At 40.0% G+C, this 18,435-nt stretch overlaps 1 protein-coding gene across 3 annotated transcripts in view; it reads right to left on the bottom strand.

Moving 5' to 3' along the window:
- Positions 1 to 2,502: 2,502 nt before the first annotated feature.
- The window catches only part of sbf2 (SET binding factor 2), a 127,767-nt gene continuing 111,834 nt past the window's right edge, over positions 2,503 to 18,435 (bottom strand). For all 3 annotated transcript variants that reach the window (XM_088077483.1, XM_042486169.2, XM_042486090.2), the window contains 9 exons: positions 14,500 to 14,685; positions 13,336 to 13,462; positions 11,449 to 11,576; positions 10,481 to 10,705; positions 10,269 to 10,376; positions 9,951 to 10,144; positions 5,721 to 5,808; positions 5,497 to 5,628; positions 2,503 to 3,890 (listed from right to left, as the gene is read on the bottom strand). In XM_088077483.1, coding sequence (XP_087933609.1) covers positions 3,792 to 3,890; positions 5,497 to 5,628; positions 5,721 to 5,808; positions 9,951 to 10,144; positions 10,269 to 10,376; positions 10,481 to 10,705; positions 11,449 to 11,576; positions 13,336 to 13,462; positions 14,500 to 14,685 — 1,287 coding nt within the window. In that variant the 3' untranslated portion in view covers positions 2,503 to 3,791. The remainder of the gene's footprint in view (positions 3,891 to 5,496; positions 5,629 to 5,720; positions 5,809 to 9,950; positions 10,145 to 10,268; positions 10,377 to 10,480; positions 10,706 to 11,448; positions 11,577 to 13,335; positions 13,463 to 14,499; positions 14,686 to 18,435) is intronic.

Below are 18,435 nucleotides of genomic sequence, written 5' to 3' on the forward strand. Positions count from 1 at the left end.
AAACGCCATAGCATTAAAACGTGCAAAAACAGTCAAAAACACCAAAATATGACACGTCAAAAAAACGACCAAAAAAAAAAGCAAGGCTATAGTATGGCAAAAATGTCCAAAAATGACATGACCCAAAAACAATTTTTAAAACCTCAAAACAGCATAAAATAGCCTGCTGAGAAACGCCATAGCACTAAAACGTGCAAAAACAGTCAAAAACACCAAAATATGACATGTCAAAAAAACAACCAAAAAAAAAAAAGCAAGGCTATAGTATGGTAAAAATTTCCAAAAATGACATGTCCCAAAAACAATTCTAAACACCTCAAAACAGCATAAAATAGCCTGCTGAGAAACACCATAGCATTAAAACGTGCAAAAAAAGTCAAAAACACCATAATATTGAATGTCAAAAAAACGACCAAAAAAAAAAGCAAGGCTATAGTATGGCAAAAATTTCCAAAAATGACATGACCCAAAAACAATTTTTAACACCTCAAAACAGCATATAATACCCTGCTGAGAAACACCATAGCATTAAAACGTGCAAAAACAGTCAAAAACACCAAAATATGACATGTCAAAAAAACGACCAAAAAAAAAGCAAGGCTATAGTATGGCAAAAATTTCCAAAAATGACATGACCCAAAAACAATTTTTAACACCTCAAAACAGCATATAATACCCTGCTGAGAAACACCATAGCATTAAAACGTGCAAAAAAAGTCAAAAACACCATAATATTGAATGTCAAAAAAACAACCAAAAAAAAAGCAAGGCTATAGTATGGCAAAAATTTCCAAAAATGACATGTCCAAAACACAATTTTTAAAACCTCAAAACAGCATAAAATACCCTGCTGAGAAACGCCATAGCATTTAAACGTGCAAAAACAGTCAAAAACACCAAAATATGACATGTCAAAAAAACGACCAAAAAAAAAAAAGCAAGGCTATAGTATGGCAAAAATTTCCAAAAATGACATGTCCCAAAAACAATTCTAAACACCTCAAAACAGCATAAAATAGCCTGCTGAGAAACGCCATAGCATTAAAACGTGCAAAAACAGTCAAAAACACCAAAATATGACATGTCAAAAAAACGACCAAAAAAAAAGCAAGGCTATAGTATGGCAAAAATTTCCAAAAATGACATGACCCAAAAACAATTTTTAACACCTCAAAACAGCATAAAATAGCCTACTGAGAAACGCCATAGCATTAAAACGTGCAAAAACAGTCAAAAACACCAAAATATGACACGTCAAAAAAACAACCAAAAAAAAAAAAGCAAGGCTATAGTATGGCAAAAATTTCCAAAAATGACATGTCCCAAAAACAATTCTAAACACCTCAAAACAGCATAAAATAGCCTGCTGAGAAACGCCATAGCATTAAAACGTGCAAAAACAGTCAAAAACACCAAAATATGACATGTCAAAAAAACAACCAAAAAAAAAGCAAGGCTATAGTATGGCAAAAATGTCCAAAAATGACATGACCCAAAAACAATTTTTAACACCTCAAAACAGCATAAAATAGCCTGCTGAGAAACGCCATAGCATTAAAACGTGCAAAAACAGTCAAAAACACCAAAATATGACATGTCAAAAAAACGACCAAAAAAAAAAAAGCAAGGCTATAGTATGGCAAAAATGTCCAAAAATGACATGACCCAAAAACAACTTTTAACACCTCAAAAGAGCATAAATAAGCATGATTAGAAACGCCATAGCATTAAAACGTGGAAAAACAGACCGGAATTAGAAAGCTATAGAAAAATATTTTGCCCGAAATGGCTTAAAAAATAGTACACTACATTATGTCCTCCAAAATTGTGAAAAAAGTTATAGTGTAGTATGTTATCAATAGTTTTTTTTTAAAAAGTGACAGTATAGCATTAGTCAAAAAACATCACAAAAATCATAGTATACTATTAATTCAATAGTCCTTTTAAATGTAGTATTATAGTATGTCCTCAAAAGTCATGGAAACAAATGACAAAAATGTTGAAAAAAGTCATCGTAGAGTATGTCGTAAAAATCAACAGATGTCACAATATTGTCAAAATGTAGTATATAGTATAATGTGTCAACAACAATCACGAAATAACATCATATACATCATCATCATACATCATATACTGAATAAAGTTCAGTATGGCAGGTTGACAACACTGGACAATGTCTTCATAGTATGATGGACACATTCATTGTACAATGAGTCAAAATGTCCTAATATAGCATGTCAAAGAAAATGTCAAGTTGTTGTAAAGTATGTTGTAAAAACTTTATCCCGGTGTTAAATGCTCAAAAGAGCCGCTCTTTTATCGTTCTTTTACTTTTTGCTTTCACCTTAATTCATTTTGATGATAAATCTTATGGTCTTCCACTTAAATAAAACTTTGTACGCAGGGCTAACAGATTATTTTAGCATTGTGGTATTTTTTTTTACACAATACATGAGCAAACCCGATAATAGTCACTCAGTTAAACCAGAATGCAAACAATGGTTAGTTTCAAGTATGTCTGGTTTATTTCAAAAACAAATTAGTGTCACCACAAAACATTGTATGAAGATACACTAACAAAAAAAGTCTTTGACATCTTTGAGTAGTTCAATTTGCAATTTTTTTTTAATGACCCTGTATCGGTTGCACAAATGGAACAGACGAGACAAGGATCTATCATGAAGGACCACAGTGTCCTACATGATATATTCATTTACTTCTTTAAAAGCCCTTAAAAGACACAGAGCCTATTTGGACAATCCGAACAGACAAAAATTCATTTCATTTTTAAGAACAATGTTTCATCACAAATGAACAGGGAACAGGCCACTTAGGTTGACACATTAAAAAAAGATTTGTTGGTCACATCAGAATTAAGGTTAGAAAAGTATACTTTCGTACTTATGTTCAGTACATCATACAGTATATAAAATGAAATGTCACACAGGTATTTACAAAAAACATGAAGCCATTACACTTACACACTTTTAATAAAAAATAATAATTTACATTACATGAGACACGTGTTATCCGGAAGTCAATAAAGCATTCAACAAAACAGAGAAAACACCACGTATTTAAATAGAAAAAATGTCAGGTTACTCTTTTGAACTCACTGTGCAAATTCTTTCAATTTTCTCTGTCTTGATGAATCGTATGTACAATGTAGAGTAATGCCTTTAGCCTCGCTGTCTGCATCTGTTAGAAAATCTTTATTTGATAAGGAGTGCATACTTAAGAGCTAAGTGCAAACAAATTGCTTTTCATGTTGTGCATTAAAATCTCTGAGTTTTTGGCGGTTCATACGTATTTTTTAAGCAGCAATAACCGTTTCCTCATAGTAAAATATCTGATAGAAATGATTTAATAGGCTATATTCTACATTTTTTTAAGTCTAAAATTTAACCCACAGTTTGAATGGCCAGTGATATTGCTTTGATCTATATACAGCTTAAGTAGGATAGCATTTCCTTGGTAGTGCAGTCCTCTAAAATGTCAGCTTATCGTCATATCGTTGCTGTTGGAGGTGTGGACGAGGAAGCTGACAACACAGACGTATGTGTTCAACCGACTCTAACTGAAGCGGGGTGACGACAGCCTGACCAGCTGCTAAGTAACAGGCAGAAGGGTGTATGATCATCCGCCAAAACCAGGCACTTTGTTCATTGTGGTCCCCAAATTCAAGACATCTGAAAGCCGAGTCGAGCGGCTGTCACATCTCTGCTCTCAACCATTTGATGCCGCCCCTTAAACGACGTTAACGTTGGCGTTCAGGTTTTGAGGTTTTCTGCTCAGGCATCAGAGATGCAGTTCTGGATCTTGTCCATCCACAGCTGAGCGCTGGGCGCATCTGAAGCGCAGAAGTTATAGACTCGCTTGCTGGTCTTCAGCTAGAGATGTATCATACAGCAAGGGTTAGATGCGGACCAAAGGGACAGAACAGACTTGAATGTGTTACAAATGACACATCAGATGACCTTCTCGTTCTCCACACTGACAGAAAAGTTAATATCTAAAGCTACAAGAGACTACAGGAGTTTTTAAATCCTTCCCGATTTTGAAATTGGGTTATACCATGGGGTTGCCTCTGTGTACCAGTCAAGTTGAGTTGAGTCTACCCGAATGTTTGTGCCAAATTTTAAGAAATTCCCTCAAGGTATATTGCTCACAAGAGTGAGACAAATGCAAGGTCACTGTGACCTTGACCTTCGACTTACAAAATTTAAAGAGTTCATCCTTGAGTCCAAGTGAAAGTTTGAGCCAAATTTGAAAAAAAAAAAAACTCCCTTGAGGATTTCTAGAGACATTGCATTCACAAGAGCTCATAACTGAGTTCAATTGAAAGTTTGTGTCAAATTTGAAGAAACTCCATGGAGGCAATCTTGAGAAAAGGAGTTCACAAGAATGTGCCGAACGCATGGACAGCACGAAAACATCCGCCCTCCAGACATCAGAATGGCGCATCGCATAGTCCATCCATGCATTCATTATTATCTGCATTACTGGAGCAGGACTACAGGCCAGCAGGCTGAGCAGGGTTTTTCAGATATGCCTCTCCCTTGCAAGGTTTTGCAACTCCTCTTGGAGGATCTTGAGGCGTTCCCAGGCCAGATGAGATATGTAACCCTTCAGCGACTTCCGAGGTCTACCCCATGGTCTCCTACCACTTTGACATGCCCGCAAAACTAACAGGCATGACTCACTACATGATATTATTAGGACTATATTGTGAAAGAGGGAGCATGAATGCACCACCTCATGTGACCTCATGAAGAAGAAGATGTAAGCAAAATGGAGACTAGGGATGTCCCGATCATGTTTTTTTTGCCCCTGATCCCGATGAGAGTAATTTCATATTTAGTATCTGTCAATACCAAGTCCCGATACAGTACTTTTATTTTCCTAGACAATACAGCTGCACAGTGCATACATTAAGTAGACTTGTTTTTAAACTTATGGCTTTAGGACACATCATTATATACTGTATGGGAAAGATGGTTTGCAGTCACTGGCAGCAAGAAGAGACCAGCACTGTATTCTTTTTATTTACAAAGCACTACTTGATAAATTTCTGGTATCTTGCCCCACACAAGTGTTAAAATTAGACACACTAATCCCTTTCAATGTGTTGTCTTTGAATTGATTTTGTCCTCTGTGTTGATGTTTTGGAGTATTTGTTGATGTATCTAGTGCCTATTGTGTGTTTTTAATGTGCACTTTGGTATTGGCCATACTTCTCACGTTTTGTTGATGAACATTGTAGTGTGTTTTTGTTGTTTTAATTTGTAATGTAATCAAGGCGTCCTTGTCAAAGACAGTTTGTGCTCAATGGCCTTCACTGTTTAAATAAAGGTTAGAATAATGAACTGTAAGTGTTTCCAATATACGTTTAAAACACTGAAATACCAGCAAAACAACTCTCAACAACATTACTATTATTGACTATTATACACAACGGCTACATCTAGTGGATATTTGAATGGAAATTGTACTCACGTCAAAGAAAGCTTTTTCACTGATGTGTTTGGGAGCTCCTATGGTTGGCGCAGCGATCATCACAGACTCAACCTCCGCCAGATCGATGTGGCCTCTGCAGTTTGTGTCCTCCCCAGTGTCGTAGTACCTCATCTGTGAACACATGAAAGTTAACCTGCAGCCCGTCACTCAGGTGAGGGTTTGGTGTTTTCTTTTAAGCGTGAATGTGGTGCAGCTCGGCTTACCTGGTGTTTCGTAATGTCCAACACAAACCAGCGAGGTTTCCAGCCTTTCAGCAGCGCGCCACGTTTGTACAGGATCCCCTCATAAGACCTGAACAAGAACACAAGGTGAAATCCTGGATGTTATGTTTCAACGTTTTGAATTGCAAAGGTTAATCCACATTTTTATTTCACTTGTTATCCCTGCTTATAATCACAGCTGAGTTGTTGCATATAAAACAGAAGGAACAGAAAGCCCTGCTGGCATGTTTTGCCATATACACAAGAACAACTCCAGCACTGTTTGTACATTATGTTCCAGCTGAATAAAGAGGCCAGAGATGGGTGTTGTGTTACCCCATACTAGGAGAGACCAGATTATTTAATGTATCTTCTTTCCAGATATTCTCATGAAGATTTCAATTCTCACATTTCAACTTTTTAAAATCCATGAAACCCATTTACATATAAAATACAGTATTTGATAATTTACTCAGAAAGAATTTCTGTGTTTAGAAGTTAATTTCTCTGCAGAGACTCTGCCCTCTGCCTGTATTTTCTTTCTTTTTTGTTGTTGTGTGTTTATGGGCATGTACCCCTAAAGCTCTCAGGTGAGGTCGGGACTTTATAAAAAGGTAGTGTCCAGGTGCCAGACTGTATGCAGCAGGCATCCAAAAGACACAACGCCAACATAGCTCACATATAGTGAGGCAAACACCAAAGTGAATATGGGGTTTACTTTCATTTTCACTGACAAGTGTGCTTACAAAACTGACAACTGTCAACCGTGCATACAAATGATCAACTACATGTCAAGAAGTTTCAACATAGACATTTCTTTTATGTGCACAAAAACAACAATAGAGCAAGATATCAAAGGTATCAGTGTCAATAATATGGCTCCCCCACAGGAGAGTAAACAGGGTGGCTCTGGCTTAAGAGTTAGAACTAATTGGAAAATCTGCCCTGTATATAATAGAAGCTACTTAAAACAGTTTTCACATTTTTCAAAGAACAAATTATCTTTTAAATGCCACTGACATACATGGCATTCTGCACTGTGCCTTATTGCACATTATCCTACAAAACATGACAACAATTTAATAAATAAAAAGCTATCAATTAAAATGATTGAAAAAAAAAAAAATATATTACTGTTAAAAATAATAAAATAATAATGGCCTGCCCGATCAGAACCCGAGTGGAGCGATGTTCATAATTTTACTTGGTACCAGAGCTCCCTAGGCCAAAGATCGATGATCGACATTGTGGTCGTGTCATCTGATCTGCGGCCGTATGTCTTGGACACTATGGTGAAGAGAGGAGCAGAGCTGTTAACTGATCACCACCTCGTGGTCAGTTGAATCAAGTTGCCAGGGAGGCTCCTGGACAGACCCGGTCAACCTAAATGTGTAGTGAGGGTGAACTGGGAACGCCTGGCGGAAGCCCCAGTCCATCAGGTCAACTCACACCTTCGGAGGAAATTCTCGCGCATCCCCGGAGAGGTTGAGGACATGGAAACCAAGTGGCCTGTGTTCAAAACCTCCATTGTGGAAATTGCTGCTAGAATGTGAGGTCAGAAGATCGTTGGTGCTTGTTGTGGCGGCAACCTGAAGACCAGCTGGTGGACACCAGCAGTGAAGGAGGCCGTCAGGCTGAAGAAGGAGGCCTTTCGAGCTTTCTTGGCCTGGAGGGCTGTAGCTGAGGCATGTCGCCAAAGCAAAAACTCGAATGTGGGAGGAATTCGGGGAAGCCATGGAGGAGGACTTTGGGTTGGCCTCAAGGAAGATCTGGCAAACCATGAGACGTCTCCAGAGGGGAAAGCAGGGTTTGTCTCAGGCTGTCGTCAGCAGGAGAGGAGAACTGCTGACCCGGACTGGGCATATTGTCGAGCGGTGGAAGGAACACTTTGAGGAACTCCTGATTCCAGCCATCAGGTTCTCTGTGGAGGAGGCAGAGTCTGAGGGCTTGAGGGAACCTTCATCCATATCCCTGGCAGAGGTTGCTGAGGTAGTCAAAATCTCCTCAGTGGCAAGGCGCCTGGTGTGGATGAGATTCGCCCTGAGATGCTGAAGGCTCTGGACATTGTAGGGCTGACTGGGGTGGTGGTTCCCATGTTTAAAAAAGGAGACCAGAAGGTGTGCTCCAACTATCAGGGAATTACACTACTCAGCCTCCCCAGAAAAGTTTACTCCAAGGTGCTGAAAAGGGGGCTCAGACCGATTGTCGAACCTCGGATTCATTCACCAATGCGGATTCCGTCCTGGTTGTTGAACCGTGGACCAGCTCTTTATCCTTGCGAGGCTCCTGGAGGGGACGTGGGAGTTTGCCCATCCGATCTACATGTGTTTTGTGGACTGGGGGAAGGCCTAAGACAGCATTCCTCGTGGTTCTTGTGGGGGGTACTGTGGGAATACGGGAATACGGGATGCCGGGGTCGCTTCTACGAGCCATCTGGTCCCTGAATATGACCAAAGTGAGAGCTGTGTCCACATATGCAGCATAAAGTCAAACATGTTCCTTTGCCAGGGTTGTCCCTTGTCTCCAATTCTGTTCGTTGTTTTCATGGACAGGATCTCAAGGCACAGCCAGGGGGAGGAAGGGGTTCGGTTTGGGGACCTCAGAATTGCATCTCTGCCGTTTGCAGATGATATGGTTCTGTTGTCATCACACTGTGACCTCCAGCATGCACTGGGGTTGTTGCAGTCAGGATGAGAGTCAGCACCTCCAAATCTGAGGCCATGGTTCTCTGTTGGAAAACAGTGGACTGTCCCCTCTGGGTGGGGGGAGAGTTGCTGCTCCAAGCGAAGAAGTTCAAGTATCTTGCGGTCTTGTTCATGAGTGAGGGTAGAAAGGAGCATGAGATGGATAGCCGGTTTGGTGTGGCATCTGCAGTTATGCAGGAATTGCATCGGACTGTCGTGGTAAAGAAAGAGCTGAGCCGGAAGGCAATGCTCTCGATTTACCAGCCCATCTACTCCTCAACCCTCACCTATGGTTATGAGCTCTGGGTAGTGACCGAAAGGATGAGATCGCGGATACAAATGGCTGAAATGAGTTTCCTACGCAGGGTGACTGGGTTCAGCCTTAGAAATAGGGTGAGAAGCTTGGACATCTGGAAGGAGCTCGGAGTAGAGCCGCTGCTCCTTCACGTCGAAAGTGGCCAGTTAAGGTGGTTTGGGCATCTGATCAGGATGCCTCCTGGGTGCCTCCCGCTGGAGGTTTTCAGGGCAGACCCAGAACGCACTGGAGGGATTACATATCTCATCTGGCCTGGGAACACCTTGAGGTCCCCCAAGAGGAGCTGGAAAGCGTTGTTGGGCAGAGGGACATCTAGAATGCTCTGCTCCATCTGTTGCCCCCAAGACCCGGCCTCGGATAAGTGGACAACAATGAATGAATGGATGGATGAAAATAATATTTTATAGGAATGTTATTCTTCAGAAAACATGCCTGATTATTACAACGGCATTTTAAATGGATGAACACAATCGTATAATACAATAATTAATTTAAGAATGAGTTCAACTGATTTGGGGTTTGTTTTAGCCGTGGTAGCAGCATTTAATGGTTTAGTCGACTAATCATGCACATCCCTATGGGTGAGTGCATGTGAATGTTAAAGTGAGTGGCAGGTGGCACCTTGTATGGTAGCCTTGACCACCCAGTGTATTGATGTGTATGTAAATGGGTGATTTTGGCAAGCAGACTAAAGACCATGTTGAGTGGTCAGAAAACTAAAAAGGTTCTATACTACTGCAAGTCCATTGACAGGAAATTAGAATAATGTAAAGGATTTCAGGAGTTCTGGATGAATTATATGAGTTACGGATAATATTGTTTCTAAGCTTCAAAATATTTATTAAATGTTAAGTGTTTCTGATTCACTTCATCTGTTGAAACTTTTGTCTGTCAAAACATTACTTGGAACGTGAAACATGAAATTTTTCTGTCCAACTCAGACGGAAAGATCCAGATATTAGAGCCAAGAGACTGTACTTTAACCTCGCAGTAATTGTAAAATTACACACCCAGAGTTTAACAGAGTACAGAAAATCCTCACAAACATGACACACACACACACACACACACACACACACACACACACACACACACACACACACACACACACACAAACACATTCCACAGCACTGATTCATCTTCCAAAACTGGACTGGCCCCTCGGCAGCAGTTTTAAGGGAATCAAATGTGAACTTCTTATTTGTTCCGGCACTCAGGAAGTTCACGACCCACCTGTTCTCCTCACTCTTGGGGGTGAACTGGTTGTAAAGTGTTGCAGCGCGGCGGTTGATACCGTTGGCCGCGGAGGTGCTGCGGTCTTCACCCAGCCCACTGTCTGGCAGGTGCAGCATGGAGCGCCGCTGGAAGGCCTGCAGGCTGGACGTGGGAATGAGGCCTGAGATGGACACTGAGGACTGTTTACGGAGCTGCAGACACACGGGATACCAAAAATATACGTGGGAAAAGAACAGTTTTACACAATTTAACAACTAGGATTTGAAGTATATGGAAATTCCTGATATATGTCATCATTCATCTTCTAACACGCACATTTCCTTCTTGTGCAAGGTCCTCCTGAACACTGATTCGAACTCTCTCTAGAGTTGTCTGCCATTTCTCAGAGGCCTGGTTCAGCTCACCCTCCAGCCTCCCAACATCCTGCAGCATCAGCACCAAACATGAAAGATAAAAAAAAAAGTGACATGTAATATATGAACGAACAAAATCAAACGAAGATCAAAGTTTTGGTGACAAATTCTTACAGTGAGGAGTTTGGTGATGGCGTCAGGCTGGGCGCGGTTCACACTGCTGTAACACGGCCAGACGATCCTCCTCTTACTGTTAGACAGTGTGTCCACTTCTTCAGAGCTGTCCGACCTTGCAGCCATCATCCCCCAGTCGTAACATGGCCCCGTGGACAGAGACTCGTCTGTGAAGTAATCCCATTTATTCAGGCTGGGGATGCTGATCGAAGGCTTCAGGATCACCTACAGAATAGACGTTTGAATAAATCTGCTGAACTGGTGAACTATGGTGTATAATGTTAAGAAAAAAAGGGTAAAATATTATGCAGCACAATGTCTTGATGAGGATAATCAAAAAGTTTATGATTTGTAAAGGCAGAATGCTGTGAAATAACAGTGAGTAAGGTGCATTAATCTGCTTTGTGAATCTTGTGGGGAGCATCTTGTCAAGTCTCTGTTATGTTTTCTGCAATGTGTAATTAATGTGTAATCATGATTTTGCAGCTGGTAAATTTTAACTACCTTACTAACCACTACCCCCATAAAATGCTACTTCAAAAGTTAAGTACCTTAACGTACAGTACTTTTACAAATGTACTTAATTTTTTTCCACCACTGAAATTGTCAGTAATATCTAATGTGAAAAATGTAAGTACACATCATAATTTAATATATTTACGTTTGAAGTGGACTTTTGTTGTAAAGGCTATGGTATACCAATTGTGTTTTTTTTATATAATTCTTAGTAAAAATTAAAAATGTAATTATGTTCAGAAAATAAAAGAGTGCACAGCAGTTTCTAAGCCAGCTGAATTTTCTCTGGCTGACAAGCTTTTTACAATAGGAGTTAATATTTTGTTTTTAATATATATGATAACACAAGAGAGTTCAACCACATCATCGCTCTTTAGTGTGGGAGCTGTAGCTGTCAGATGCATGGAAAGCTCTGCAACATTAAGGACAGAGAGGCAGACAGAGAAACTTACAATGCTCTCTGAAGGGCTGTACAGATAGTTGAAGAAGATGGGACTCCTCCTGTGCATCCTGTTGATGCACTCCCAGATACAGATGCCTCTGCGGGCCTGTTTATCACCTTTGTCCTCAAACAATGTGCCTGCGAAAAAACATAAAGGAGAGGCTGTTGAGCACATGGGCCAATTAATCTCACAGATCGTTTTGGCTGATGCAACACTCTGGTCATAAATGTGGTTTAAATAAAAGCAGTTTATGTTCTATATTATAGGACATGAGAGAAGGTTTTGGCAAGCTACCATCATCAGTGGAGATTTAAACACATTTGATCTTCAAGCAAATCTCACGTCATAATTAAGTTAAATTAAATTACAACAGAAAACTGGGCATTCTGTCATTTACACGCAAACCTCTGCATTTATCAATGTGGATGTGAGGAGAGGTTTTGGTCAAATCTCGTGTCTAGTTTTAACCCATGTCTGCAGGTTTGAGTCTGTATGGACTTGCGGTGCAGCAAATTAAATTTTGCTGTGTTGGATTCATAAGATCATATTTTGACTGTCATCTACATGTTTGCACCCCCATATTAATCACTTAAAAATGTATAGCAAATGTGAGAAAATATCATATTTTATAACAGCCTACATCTGTGCGCTCTCCATCACAGCTTGACTTACTGCAGGCTGACTGAAGGCTGAAAACCACCACTGCCGGCTCTAATTCATCTGAAACTTCTATTTTTCAACACCGACAGCCAAAGCATGTTTATATCATTCGTCATTAAAACATTATTAAAAGAAATTATTCAAACCCTGCAAATACTTTTATTAATTCTATTTATCATTATCATTTTAATACTTTTATTTAAATATTGGTAGCCTAAGCAATTTAATTTTTACCGGTTTTCATTTCAGACACAGTTGGTGCGCCTATCTGTCCCCAGCCACCTGTCATGCCTGACACAAAAACAGCCCCAATAGATTTTTAGAATTAGAAGCTTTTGTGTAATTTTATAACAATATCAATATTATATAATATATAGGCAAATATTATTAATACTTTAAATGTAAGCTATAGATTGGTACATATCACTGATGTCTATATTAAGTATTCAAACCTTAAGTTCAATTGTCCACTGCAATGCAAGCAGTGATTTATTTTCAGACTGCACTCGTAAGTCACACTTTTCAGGCTGCCAGATAGAACTAGTTGGTTAAACTGGATCTGAAACATCAGCCTGTCTATTCCTCGCTCAGAGGAGTTTCTCTCTTTGGCCATATTAAGCCTCTCCATGTCATAAACTCTAGGAGCGAGGACTCTGAACCGAGGATATATTGGGGCTGCATATTTAAATAACGATTATTTTGAGTGGCTGTATTTATCAATGCATAATCATTCCTATGCTGTGATTAGCGACATAAGAACATTTTTTGGATGACACACGAAACCTATCGTAAAATGATTTCAGTTCTCAGATATGCGCTGGTTGGTACATTAGACAGTTAAAATAAGGGCCATTGCATTTTACCAAATACCAACAATTTACTAATATTTTAAACACATGTAATATATATTGGGGGAGATTTCACAGCTGCTGTATATTTTAAAATCTAGTCATGGTGCAACTACCAGGAACATTTCAGGCTCTTGATTCAATTTCAGTGAAGGAACTTACAGTATGTGTTGTATTTAGTTCTGGGAACTCTTGTGTTTATTAATTTTGTTCCCCTGCATGGAAATTTTATGGTGAAATATTAATTTTGGTTGAGTAATCTTTGTTAAAATGTGACCGGTTATATAAAAGTAACATACAGCCATCTGTAATGCAGCATTTCCTTGGTCCAAAAAGAGATAATATTAAGAAAGCACCCCCCCTGGTTTAAGTTGTAAAGGACACTGACCATGTTCCAAGCGTTCATAGTCTGAGTCCAACAGGAAGTTCTTGAAGCGGTTAGAGATGTGATGATAGGCCAGGAACTTCAGATAATACTGATTAAACTCAAACTCCAGAGGATGTTGCTCCAAAATCTGCAAAGATGTGAAAATATGGATAAAGATTACGAGACAGAGAGAGGAGGTCAGAGTGTGTGTGACAGCTGGATTGTGTCCTCCTGTTGTGGCTTCACATCCCTGCAGCACATAAATGACCAATTAGAAACAGGAAAGAGAGTCTCCTGTCCTGGTGCGGGGGGCAAAGGTCAGTGATATCATCACCACCAGACACAATCCACACTGAGCCAGCAGGACTGCGGCTCCATTGTTCCCATCCAGTGCTGTGAGGTGGCCAACGAGAGAGAAGTGTTGAATATTTGAGGCCACCTGGGTCTATTGGCAAAAACAACAGCTGTTTTGGAGATGAGGCACTTCTATTTTCAGCTCTTGTCCGAATCCCCTCTCCCCCCATGTTTACAGCTCTCCAGACCCCAGGACCCCTGCCAAACTGTCTTAGCTGCCAGGCCTACGGTTTCAAAAGACAAATGCAGAAACTATGTGTTGATGTAAGTGTATGGGAGTGGGTCTGTGCCCCAAGAGACAGAAAAAAAAACCCAACGACATTCTCTTAAGTTAGCATTTCAGTGCGGACGCAGCTCTCTGGACCTCAGCTGAATGAGATGCATTCCTACCCCCCCTGAAATCCTGGAGCAGACCCGACCCTTCCTTGAGACTCTCAATCTGCAAAACTGCAATTTCCACATGCAGCTCTAAACACGCAATGCAATGTGAAGGGATGCTGAAACACGCAAGAGCAGACAGCTCAGCGCTGATCACTGGGTTCACGGACCATCTGGGCAGCAGCCTCCTGCACACTCCCTGGTGCAATACAGTGTTAAGATTACACATCCAGGGCTGGGAATGCAAAGTGCAAAACTAAACCAAATGTATAGATAATGACTGAATTTCTCATCGCCCCCTCGCCTGTATGCTTTTGGGGAATGTGATGAGCTCATGAACACAGTATGAATGGTATTAAGTCATGGGGGGGAACAGTGAGAGAAGTCACGTAGCAGGAGCGGGGGATGTTTGACTGTATAGAGAACTGTATGGGTTGTGAAGGTAAACGTCACCTGGTGCACACAGTCCAGGAACTGCAGGAAGATTGGTGTAAAGCCACCGCCCTGGCTGCTGGGACTCAGGTTGCTGCGCTGGCTGAACTTGTGACCAAAAGACAGCCACTCTTTCTCCAGCAGCACCTGGAAACCCTCCAGAGTCCGGTAGAAAGGATCGCTCAGCAGCTGCACCAAAGACACCACCTGCAGGTTAAAAGTAAAGGTGACAGTGATGTATGAGAAAAAAACGGGTCAAATTAAATACTTATTTGTATTAACAAGCATCCCCCAACAAGAAAAAAATAATTCTGTTCTGTTTTGTTTCTGTTTCTCTATTGTGGCATGTTTAATCCTCTTGCGAAAAAACAAAACAAAATAACACATTTTGAAGGTACACTTATAAAGTTTGGTTGATACTGTTCCTCCAGGAAAAGGCTTTTGTTCAGAGAACAGATTTGATGGAAAAGCTGACCTATGTTTTAAGAATTGAACAAGACATTTTTGACAGAAGCAGGGACAACATCGAACAAGACAGTGAACAAGTGACGCTGTGGCTACAATGAAGTCGTAACGGATACGGACAGTTTGTGGAGCACCTGCTACAACACTTCATTTCCAATATAGTCAATAAAGAAGACTGGACCAGGCTGGTGGTTATTCATTAACTTTATCTTATAGTGTGCTGTGGTCTGGAGATCCGAACTTACCCATATTACACAAACTCTGTAGAAACGTTGAAGTTTCACAGCAGTGAGCTGGGGTTCAGAAACTGAGGAAACAGTCCTACACTTCCAAAAACACAAAAATCACTATCTTGTTTGCCTTACATAACCCCATGTCGTGTGTGCTGTTGGTGTAGCAGTAAAAAGATACATTCTGTGACACATCCGCTCTGCAAATGGTCTGTATCTGTTACATCTTCATTGTAGCCAAAGTATAACCAGTTTAAATACGAAAACCAAGAATGTGTGTGCCTATCTGAGGCTTGTAACAACATGTAGTTTGGTATTGTATTGTTTGCACTAATTTGCTGATGACTTAATGAAAACATTTTTAATGAATCTTGAATGAATTTTTGAAGCAAGAATAAAAACTAATATTATTTTAGGAAAAACATTGATGTATTTATATTATTTTATATAACATAATCATTTGTCAGTGGTTATTAGAATATTAACTAAGATGTTAAATGAGCAGGAGATATTACAGTTGAAAATAAACTTCTTTTTATGGACAAACCAATGGTATTGCCATTTCTAAATAACCAAAGACATGTTCTGTTTCTTGTTATGGTATCTGACATGATGATGATTATGATCTAACATTTATTTTGATACTAGCATTTGTGCAATTAGAGGAAAACATCAGATCATGAGACCTACTGAATAAGATACTTCTCATTATGTTAAATGAAGAGGGTAAAAGTCCCTGATATTCTAATAAATAAGTTTGATCATTTTACCACTAAAGGAATATGGCAGTTGTGTCTCCTCAACCGTGCAGGAATCGTTTTTTCCCAGTTTGTCATGCATTATTATAATTCAGTATACGTTCTTTCTTTCTTGGATGGGGTGACTTTACTTTGCATCCCTTTAAAAGCTGAACACATCTTCTGACAAAATGACATTAAACCGTTCATCTGCTATCAATTACATTTATATAACATTGTAGCAAAGTCTTCGGGCGGACTTGAGTTCGCTCCACTAAACACCAGTTGAGAACCACTTGTCTACACATGCAGTGTGCTTGGCCTGCTTCCCTACCCGTGTCTCCTTCAACACAACTAATGAGCCCTGACGCGTGTGGAATGAGCGAGAAAAACAGTTCATAGCTTCCTCGTGAGGTTAAAAGAACATGCAGCCCTGAGTGGTCGGGATAGTTTCCCCGCGATCCCGGAACTGAAAGGAGCCCCTCAGATTATTGTGAGATTATAACGGACTGAAGATTTAAGAGAGGAGCAAGACATGAGAGAGGAGAGCGAATGAGGGTTATATGGTAAAAATGAAAGCAGGGTTTTAGAAGGAAAGCAAAGACGGTTCTGCATCCTGTCTGCTGGGTGTCTATGGTCCGTGGACGGAGGCGGGAGGGCCAGAGCATATGGAGGCCATTTGCCTGTACGAGCTGAACAGGACCGGGCATGATGGAGCCAGTGGCCCGTGGAGAGAGATGCTCCGGGCTGAACACGTGCCTGGCATGATGGATCCACAAAGTGTGCTTTTAAACAGCAGCCCTGGGCTTCGCAAACCCCGTAAACACATTTCGAAGGACACACGCTTGCAACACAAACATGTGTGCTTTAACAGATCAGCACGGAAAATATGATCTCAGAAAGAAAACATGAGATCGATCAGATCGAAAGTGACTTTTTGTTTACATGCCGTAAAGTCAGAACCGTGAACTTAAGAAATCAGCACAAATCAGTGAGACCTTTTCATTATCTGTTTCTGCATAGTTGGGTCACCAGTGACTGAGCTGATTAGAAAATGAGCACAAAAAGCAGGTGTGCCAGATTTATGATTCACACATGGCCCATTAAAAAGCGCAGTCTGACTCTGTGGAGAATCCCTCAAAGAGTTGTTGACAACATTGAGGGCAGAGTACTGTTTAATAAACTACAACACCAGTACCAATACCAGTGCCCTTTGAGTGATACCAATCCCAGCAGAGTACCTCTTTTGATACCTTTTCTTCCTACTTCATTTGATATCCCAGGGCTAAACAATAAAGGCTGCCCAATTCAAGTAAAAAGCCATGAAGACTAATAAATCTTGCCTGTTTGGGCAGAAATGTTTTTTTGGTTTTGTTTTTTACCAAAAAGCTTATTTTTTCAAATCTGACAGTGGAAATGCTAAGGAGGAGCCATCTTGCTTCCTTCTCATCTTTTTTGAGAGATGCACATGCGCAGTATTGATCCGCACTTGCAATAAAATAGTATTGGGTAAAGACCAAGTATTCTGAAGTGAAGCCAAGTGAGTATTTCAGCTTTTCAGAAAAATAAAGGTTTAATTGTGTGGCATCAGAGTATGTGGGCAAAATAAAGATGAAACATAACAATCAACTGTACTCTTTGTTGTAATTTGATAACTGCTTATAAATAATAATTTGTACAGCTACAAGTAAAAACTTTGGGCAAGTAGAATTTTGGCTGACTTCATCAAATACACCGCGCTCGACTTCACCGCATCACAGACTGTATGAGCTATAGCTGCTGCCGTGGTGGGCCAATCACACGGTTACAGTGATTGGCTCAAGCAAAACCATACAAATAGCAATTCTTTAAAGATCTGGGTACAAAAAGGATCAAATGCATGTAAAGTTTGACTTGAGAAGTTTTGCTACTACTTGACAACTATACAACTACATCGAGTACTGATTACCAGCCCAATCAACATAAAAACATTTAAACTATTATTACAGCTGCATGATATCACGCCCCCCCAAAAAAAGAAAAGAAAAGAAAAGCTAACAATTTGTTTATTTTGACAGGTTTTGCGATATGAGTCACAATTTTAGAGGGAATGATAATTTCTGTATTTCATTTTCGGTGGTAAAAAATCATAATAATGATAATGTCATTTTTGCAAGGGCTATACCAAAAATGCTTCATTTATTATGGTATGTTGTGGCACATTTTACCTTAACATAAAAAAAAATTGCAGCTCCTACAATTTGGATATCACACTTGACCATATTTTAATTAACTGTGCAGCCCTAACGATAATTATTATTTGAGTTACTTTTTTCTGCTTTAAACCTAAATAATGATAATGAAAGGTGACGGGACAGTTCTCGCAACAGCTTGAGTACAGTTGCACCAAAACAGTTTGGCTTTTGTCTGAACAGCTGTCTATATATATATATATATATATATATATATATATATAAATATGGCACTCTTTATCTAAGGTATTCTTGGATTAAATGGTTGTATGGCTGCACCTGGATCCTTTAACA

The sequence above is a fragment of the Plectropomus leopardus genome, chromosome 1 (genome assembly GCF_026936395.1).
Source record: "Plectropomus leopardus strain MGB_pleo_1.0 chromosome 1, ASM2693639v1, whole genome shotgun sequence".
Lineage (NCBI taxonomy): Eukaryota > Metazoa > Chordata > Actinopteri > Perciformes > Serranidae > Plectropomus > Plectropomus leopardus.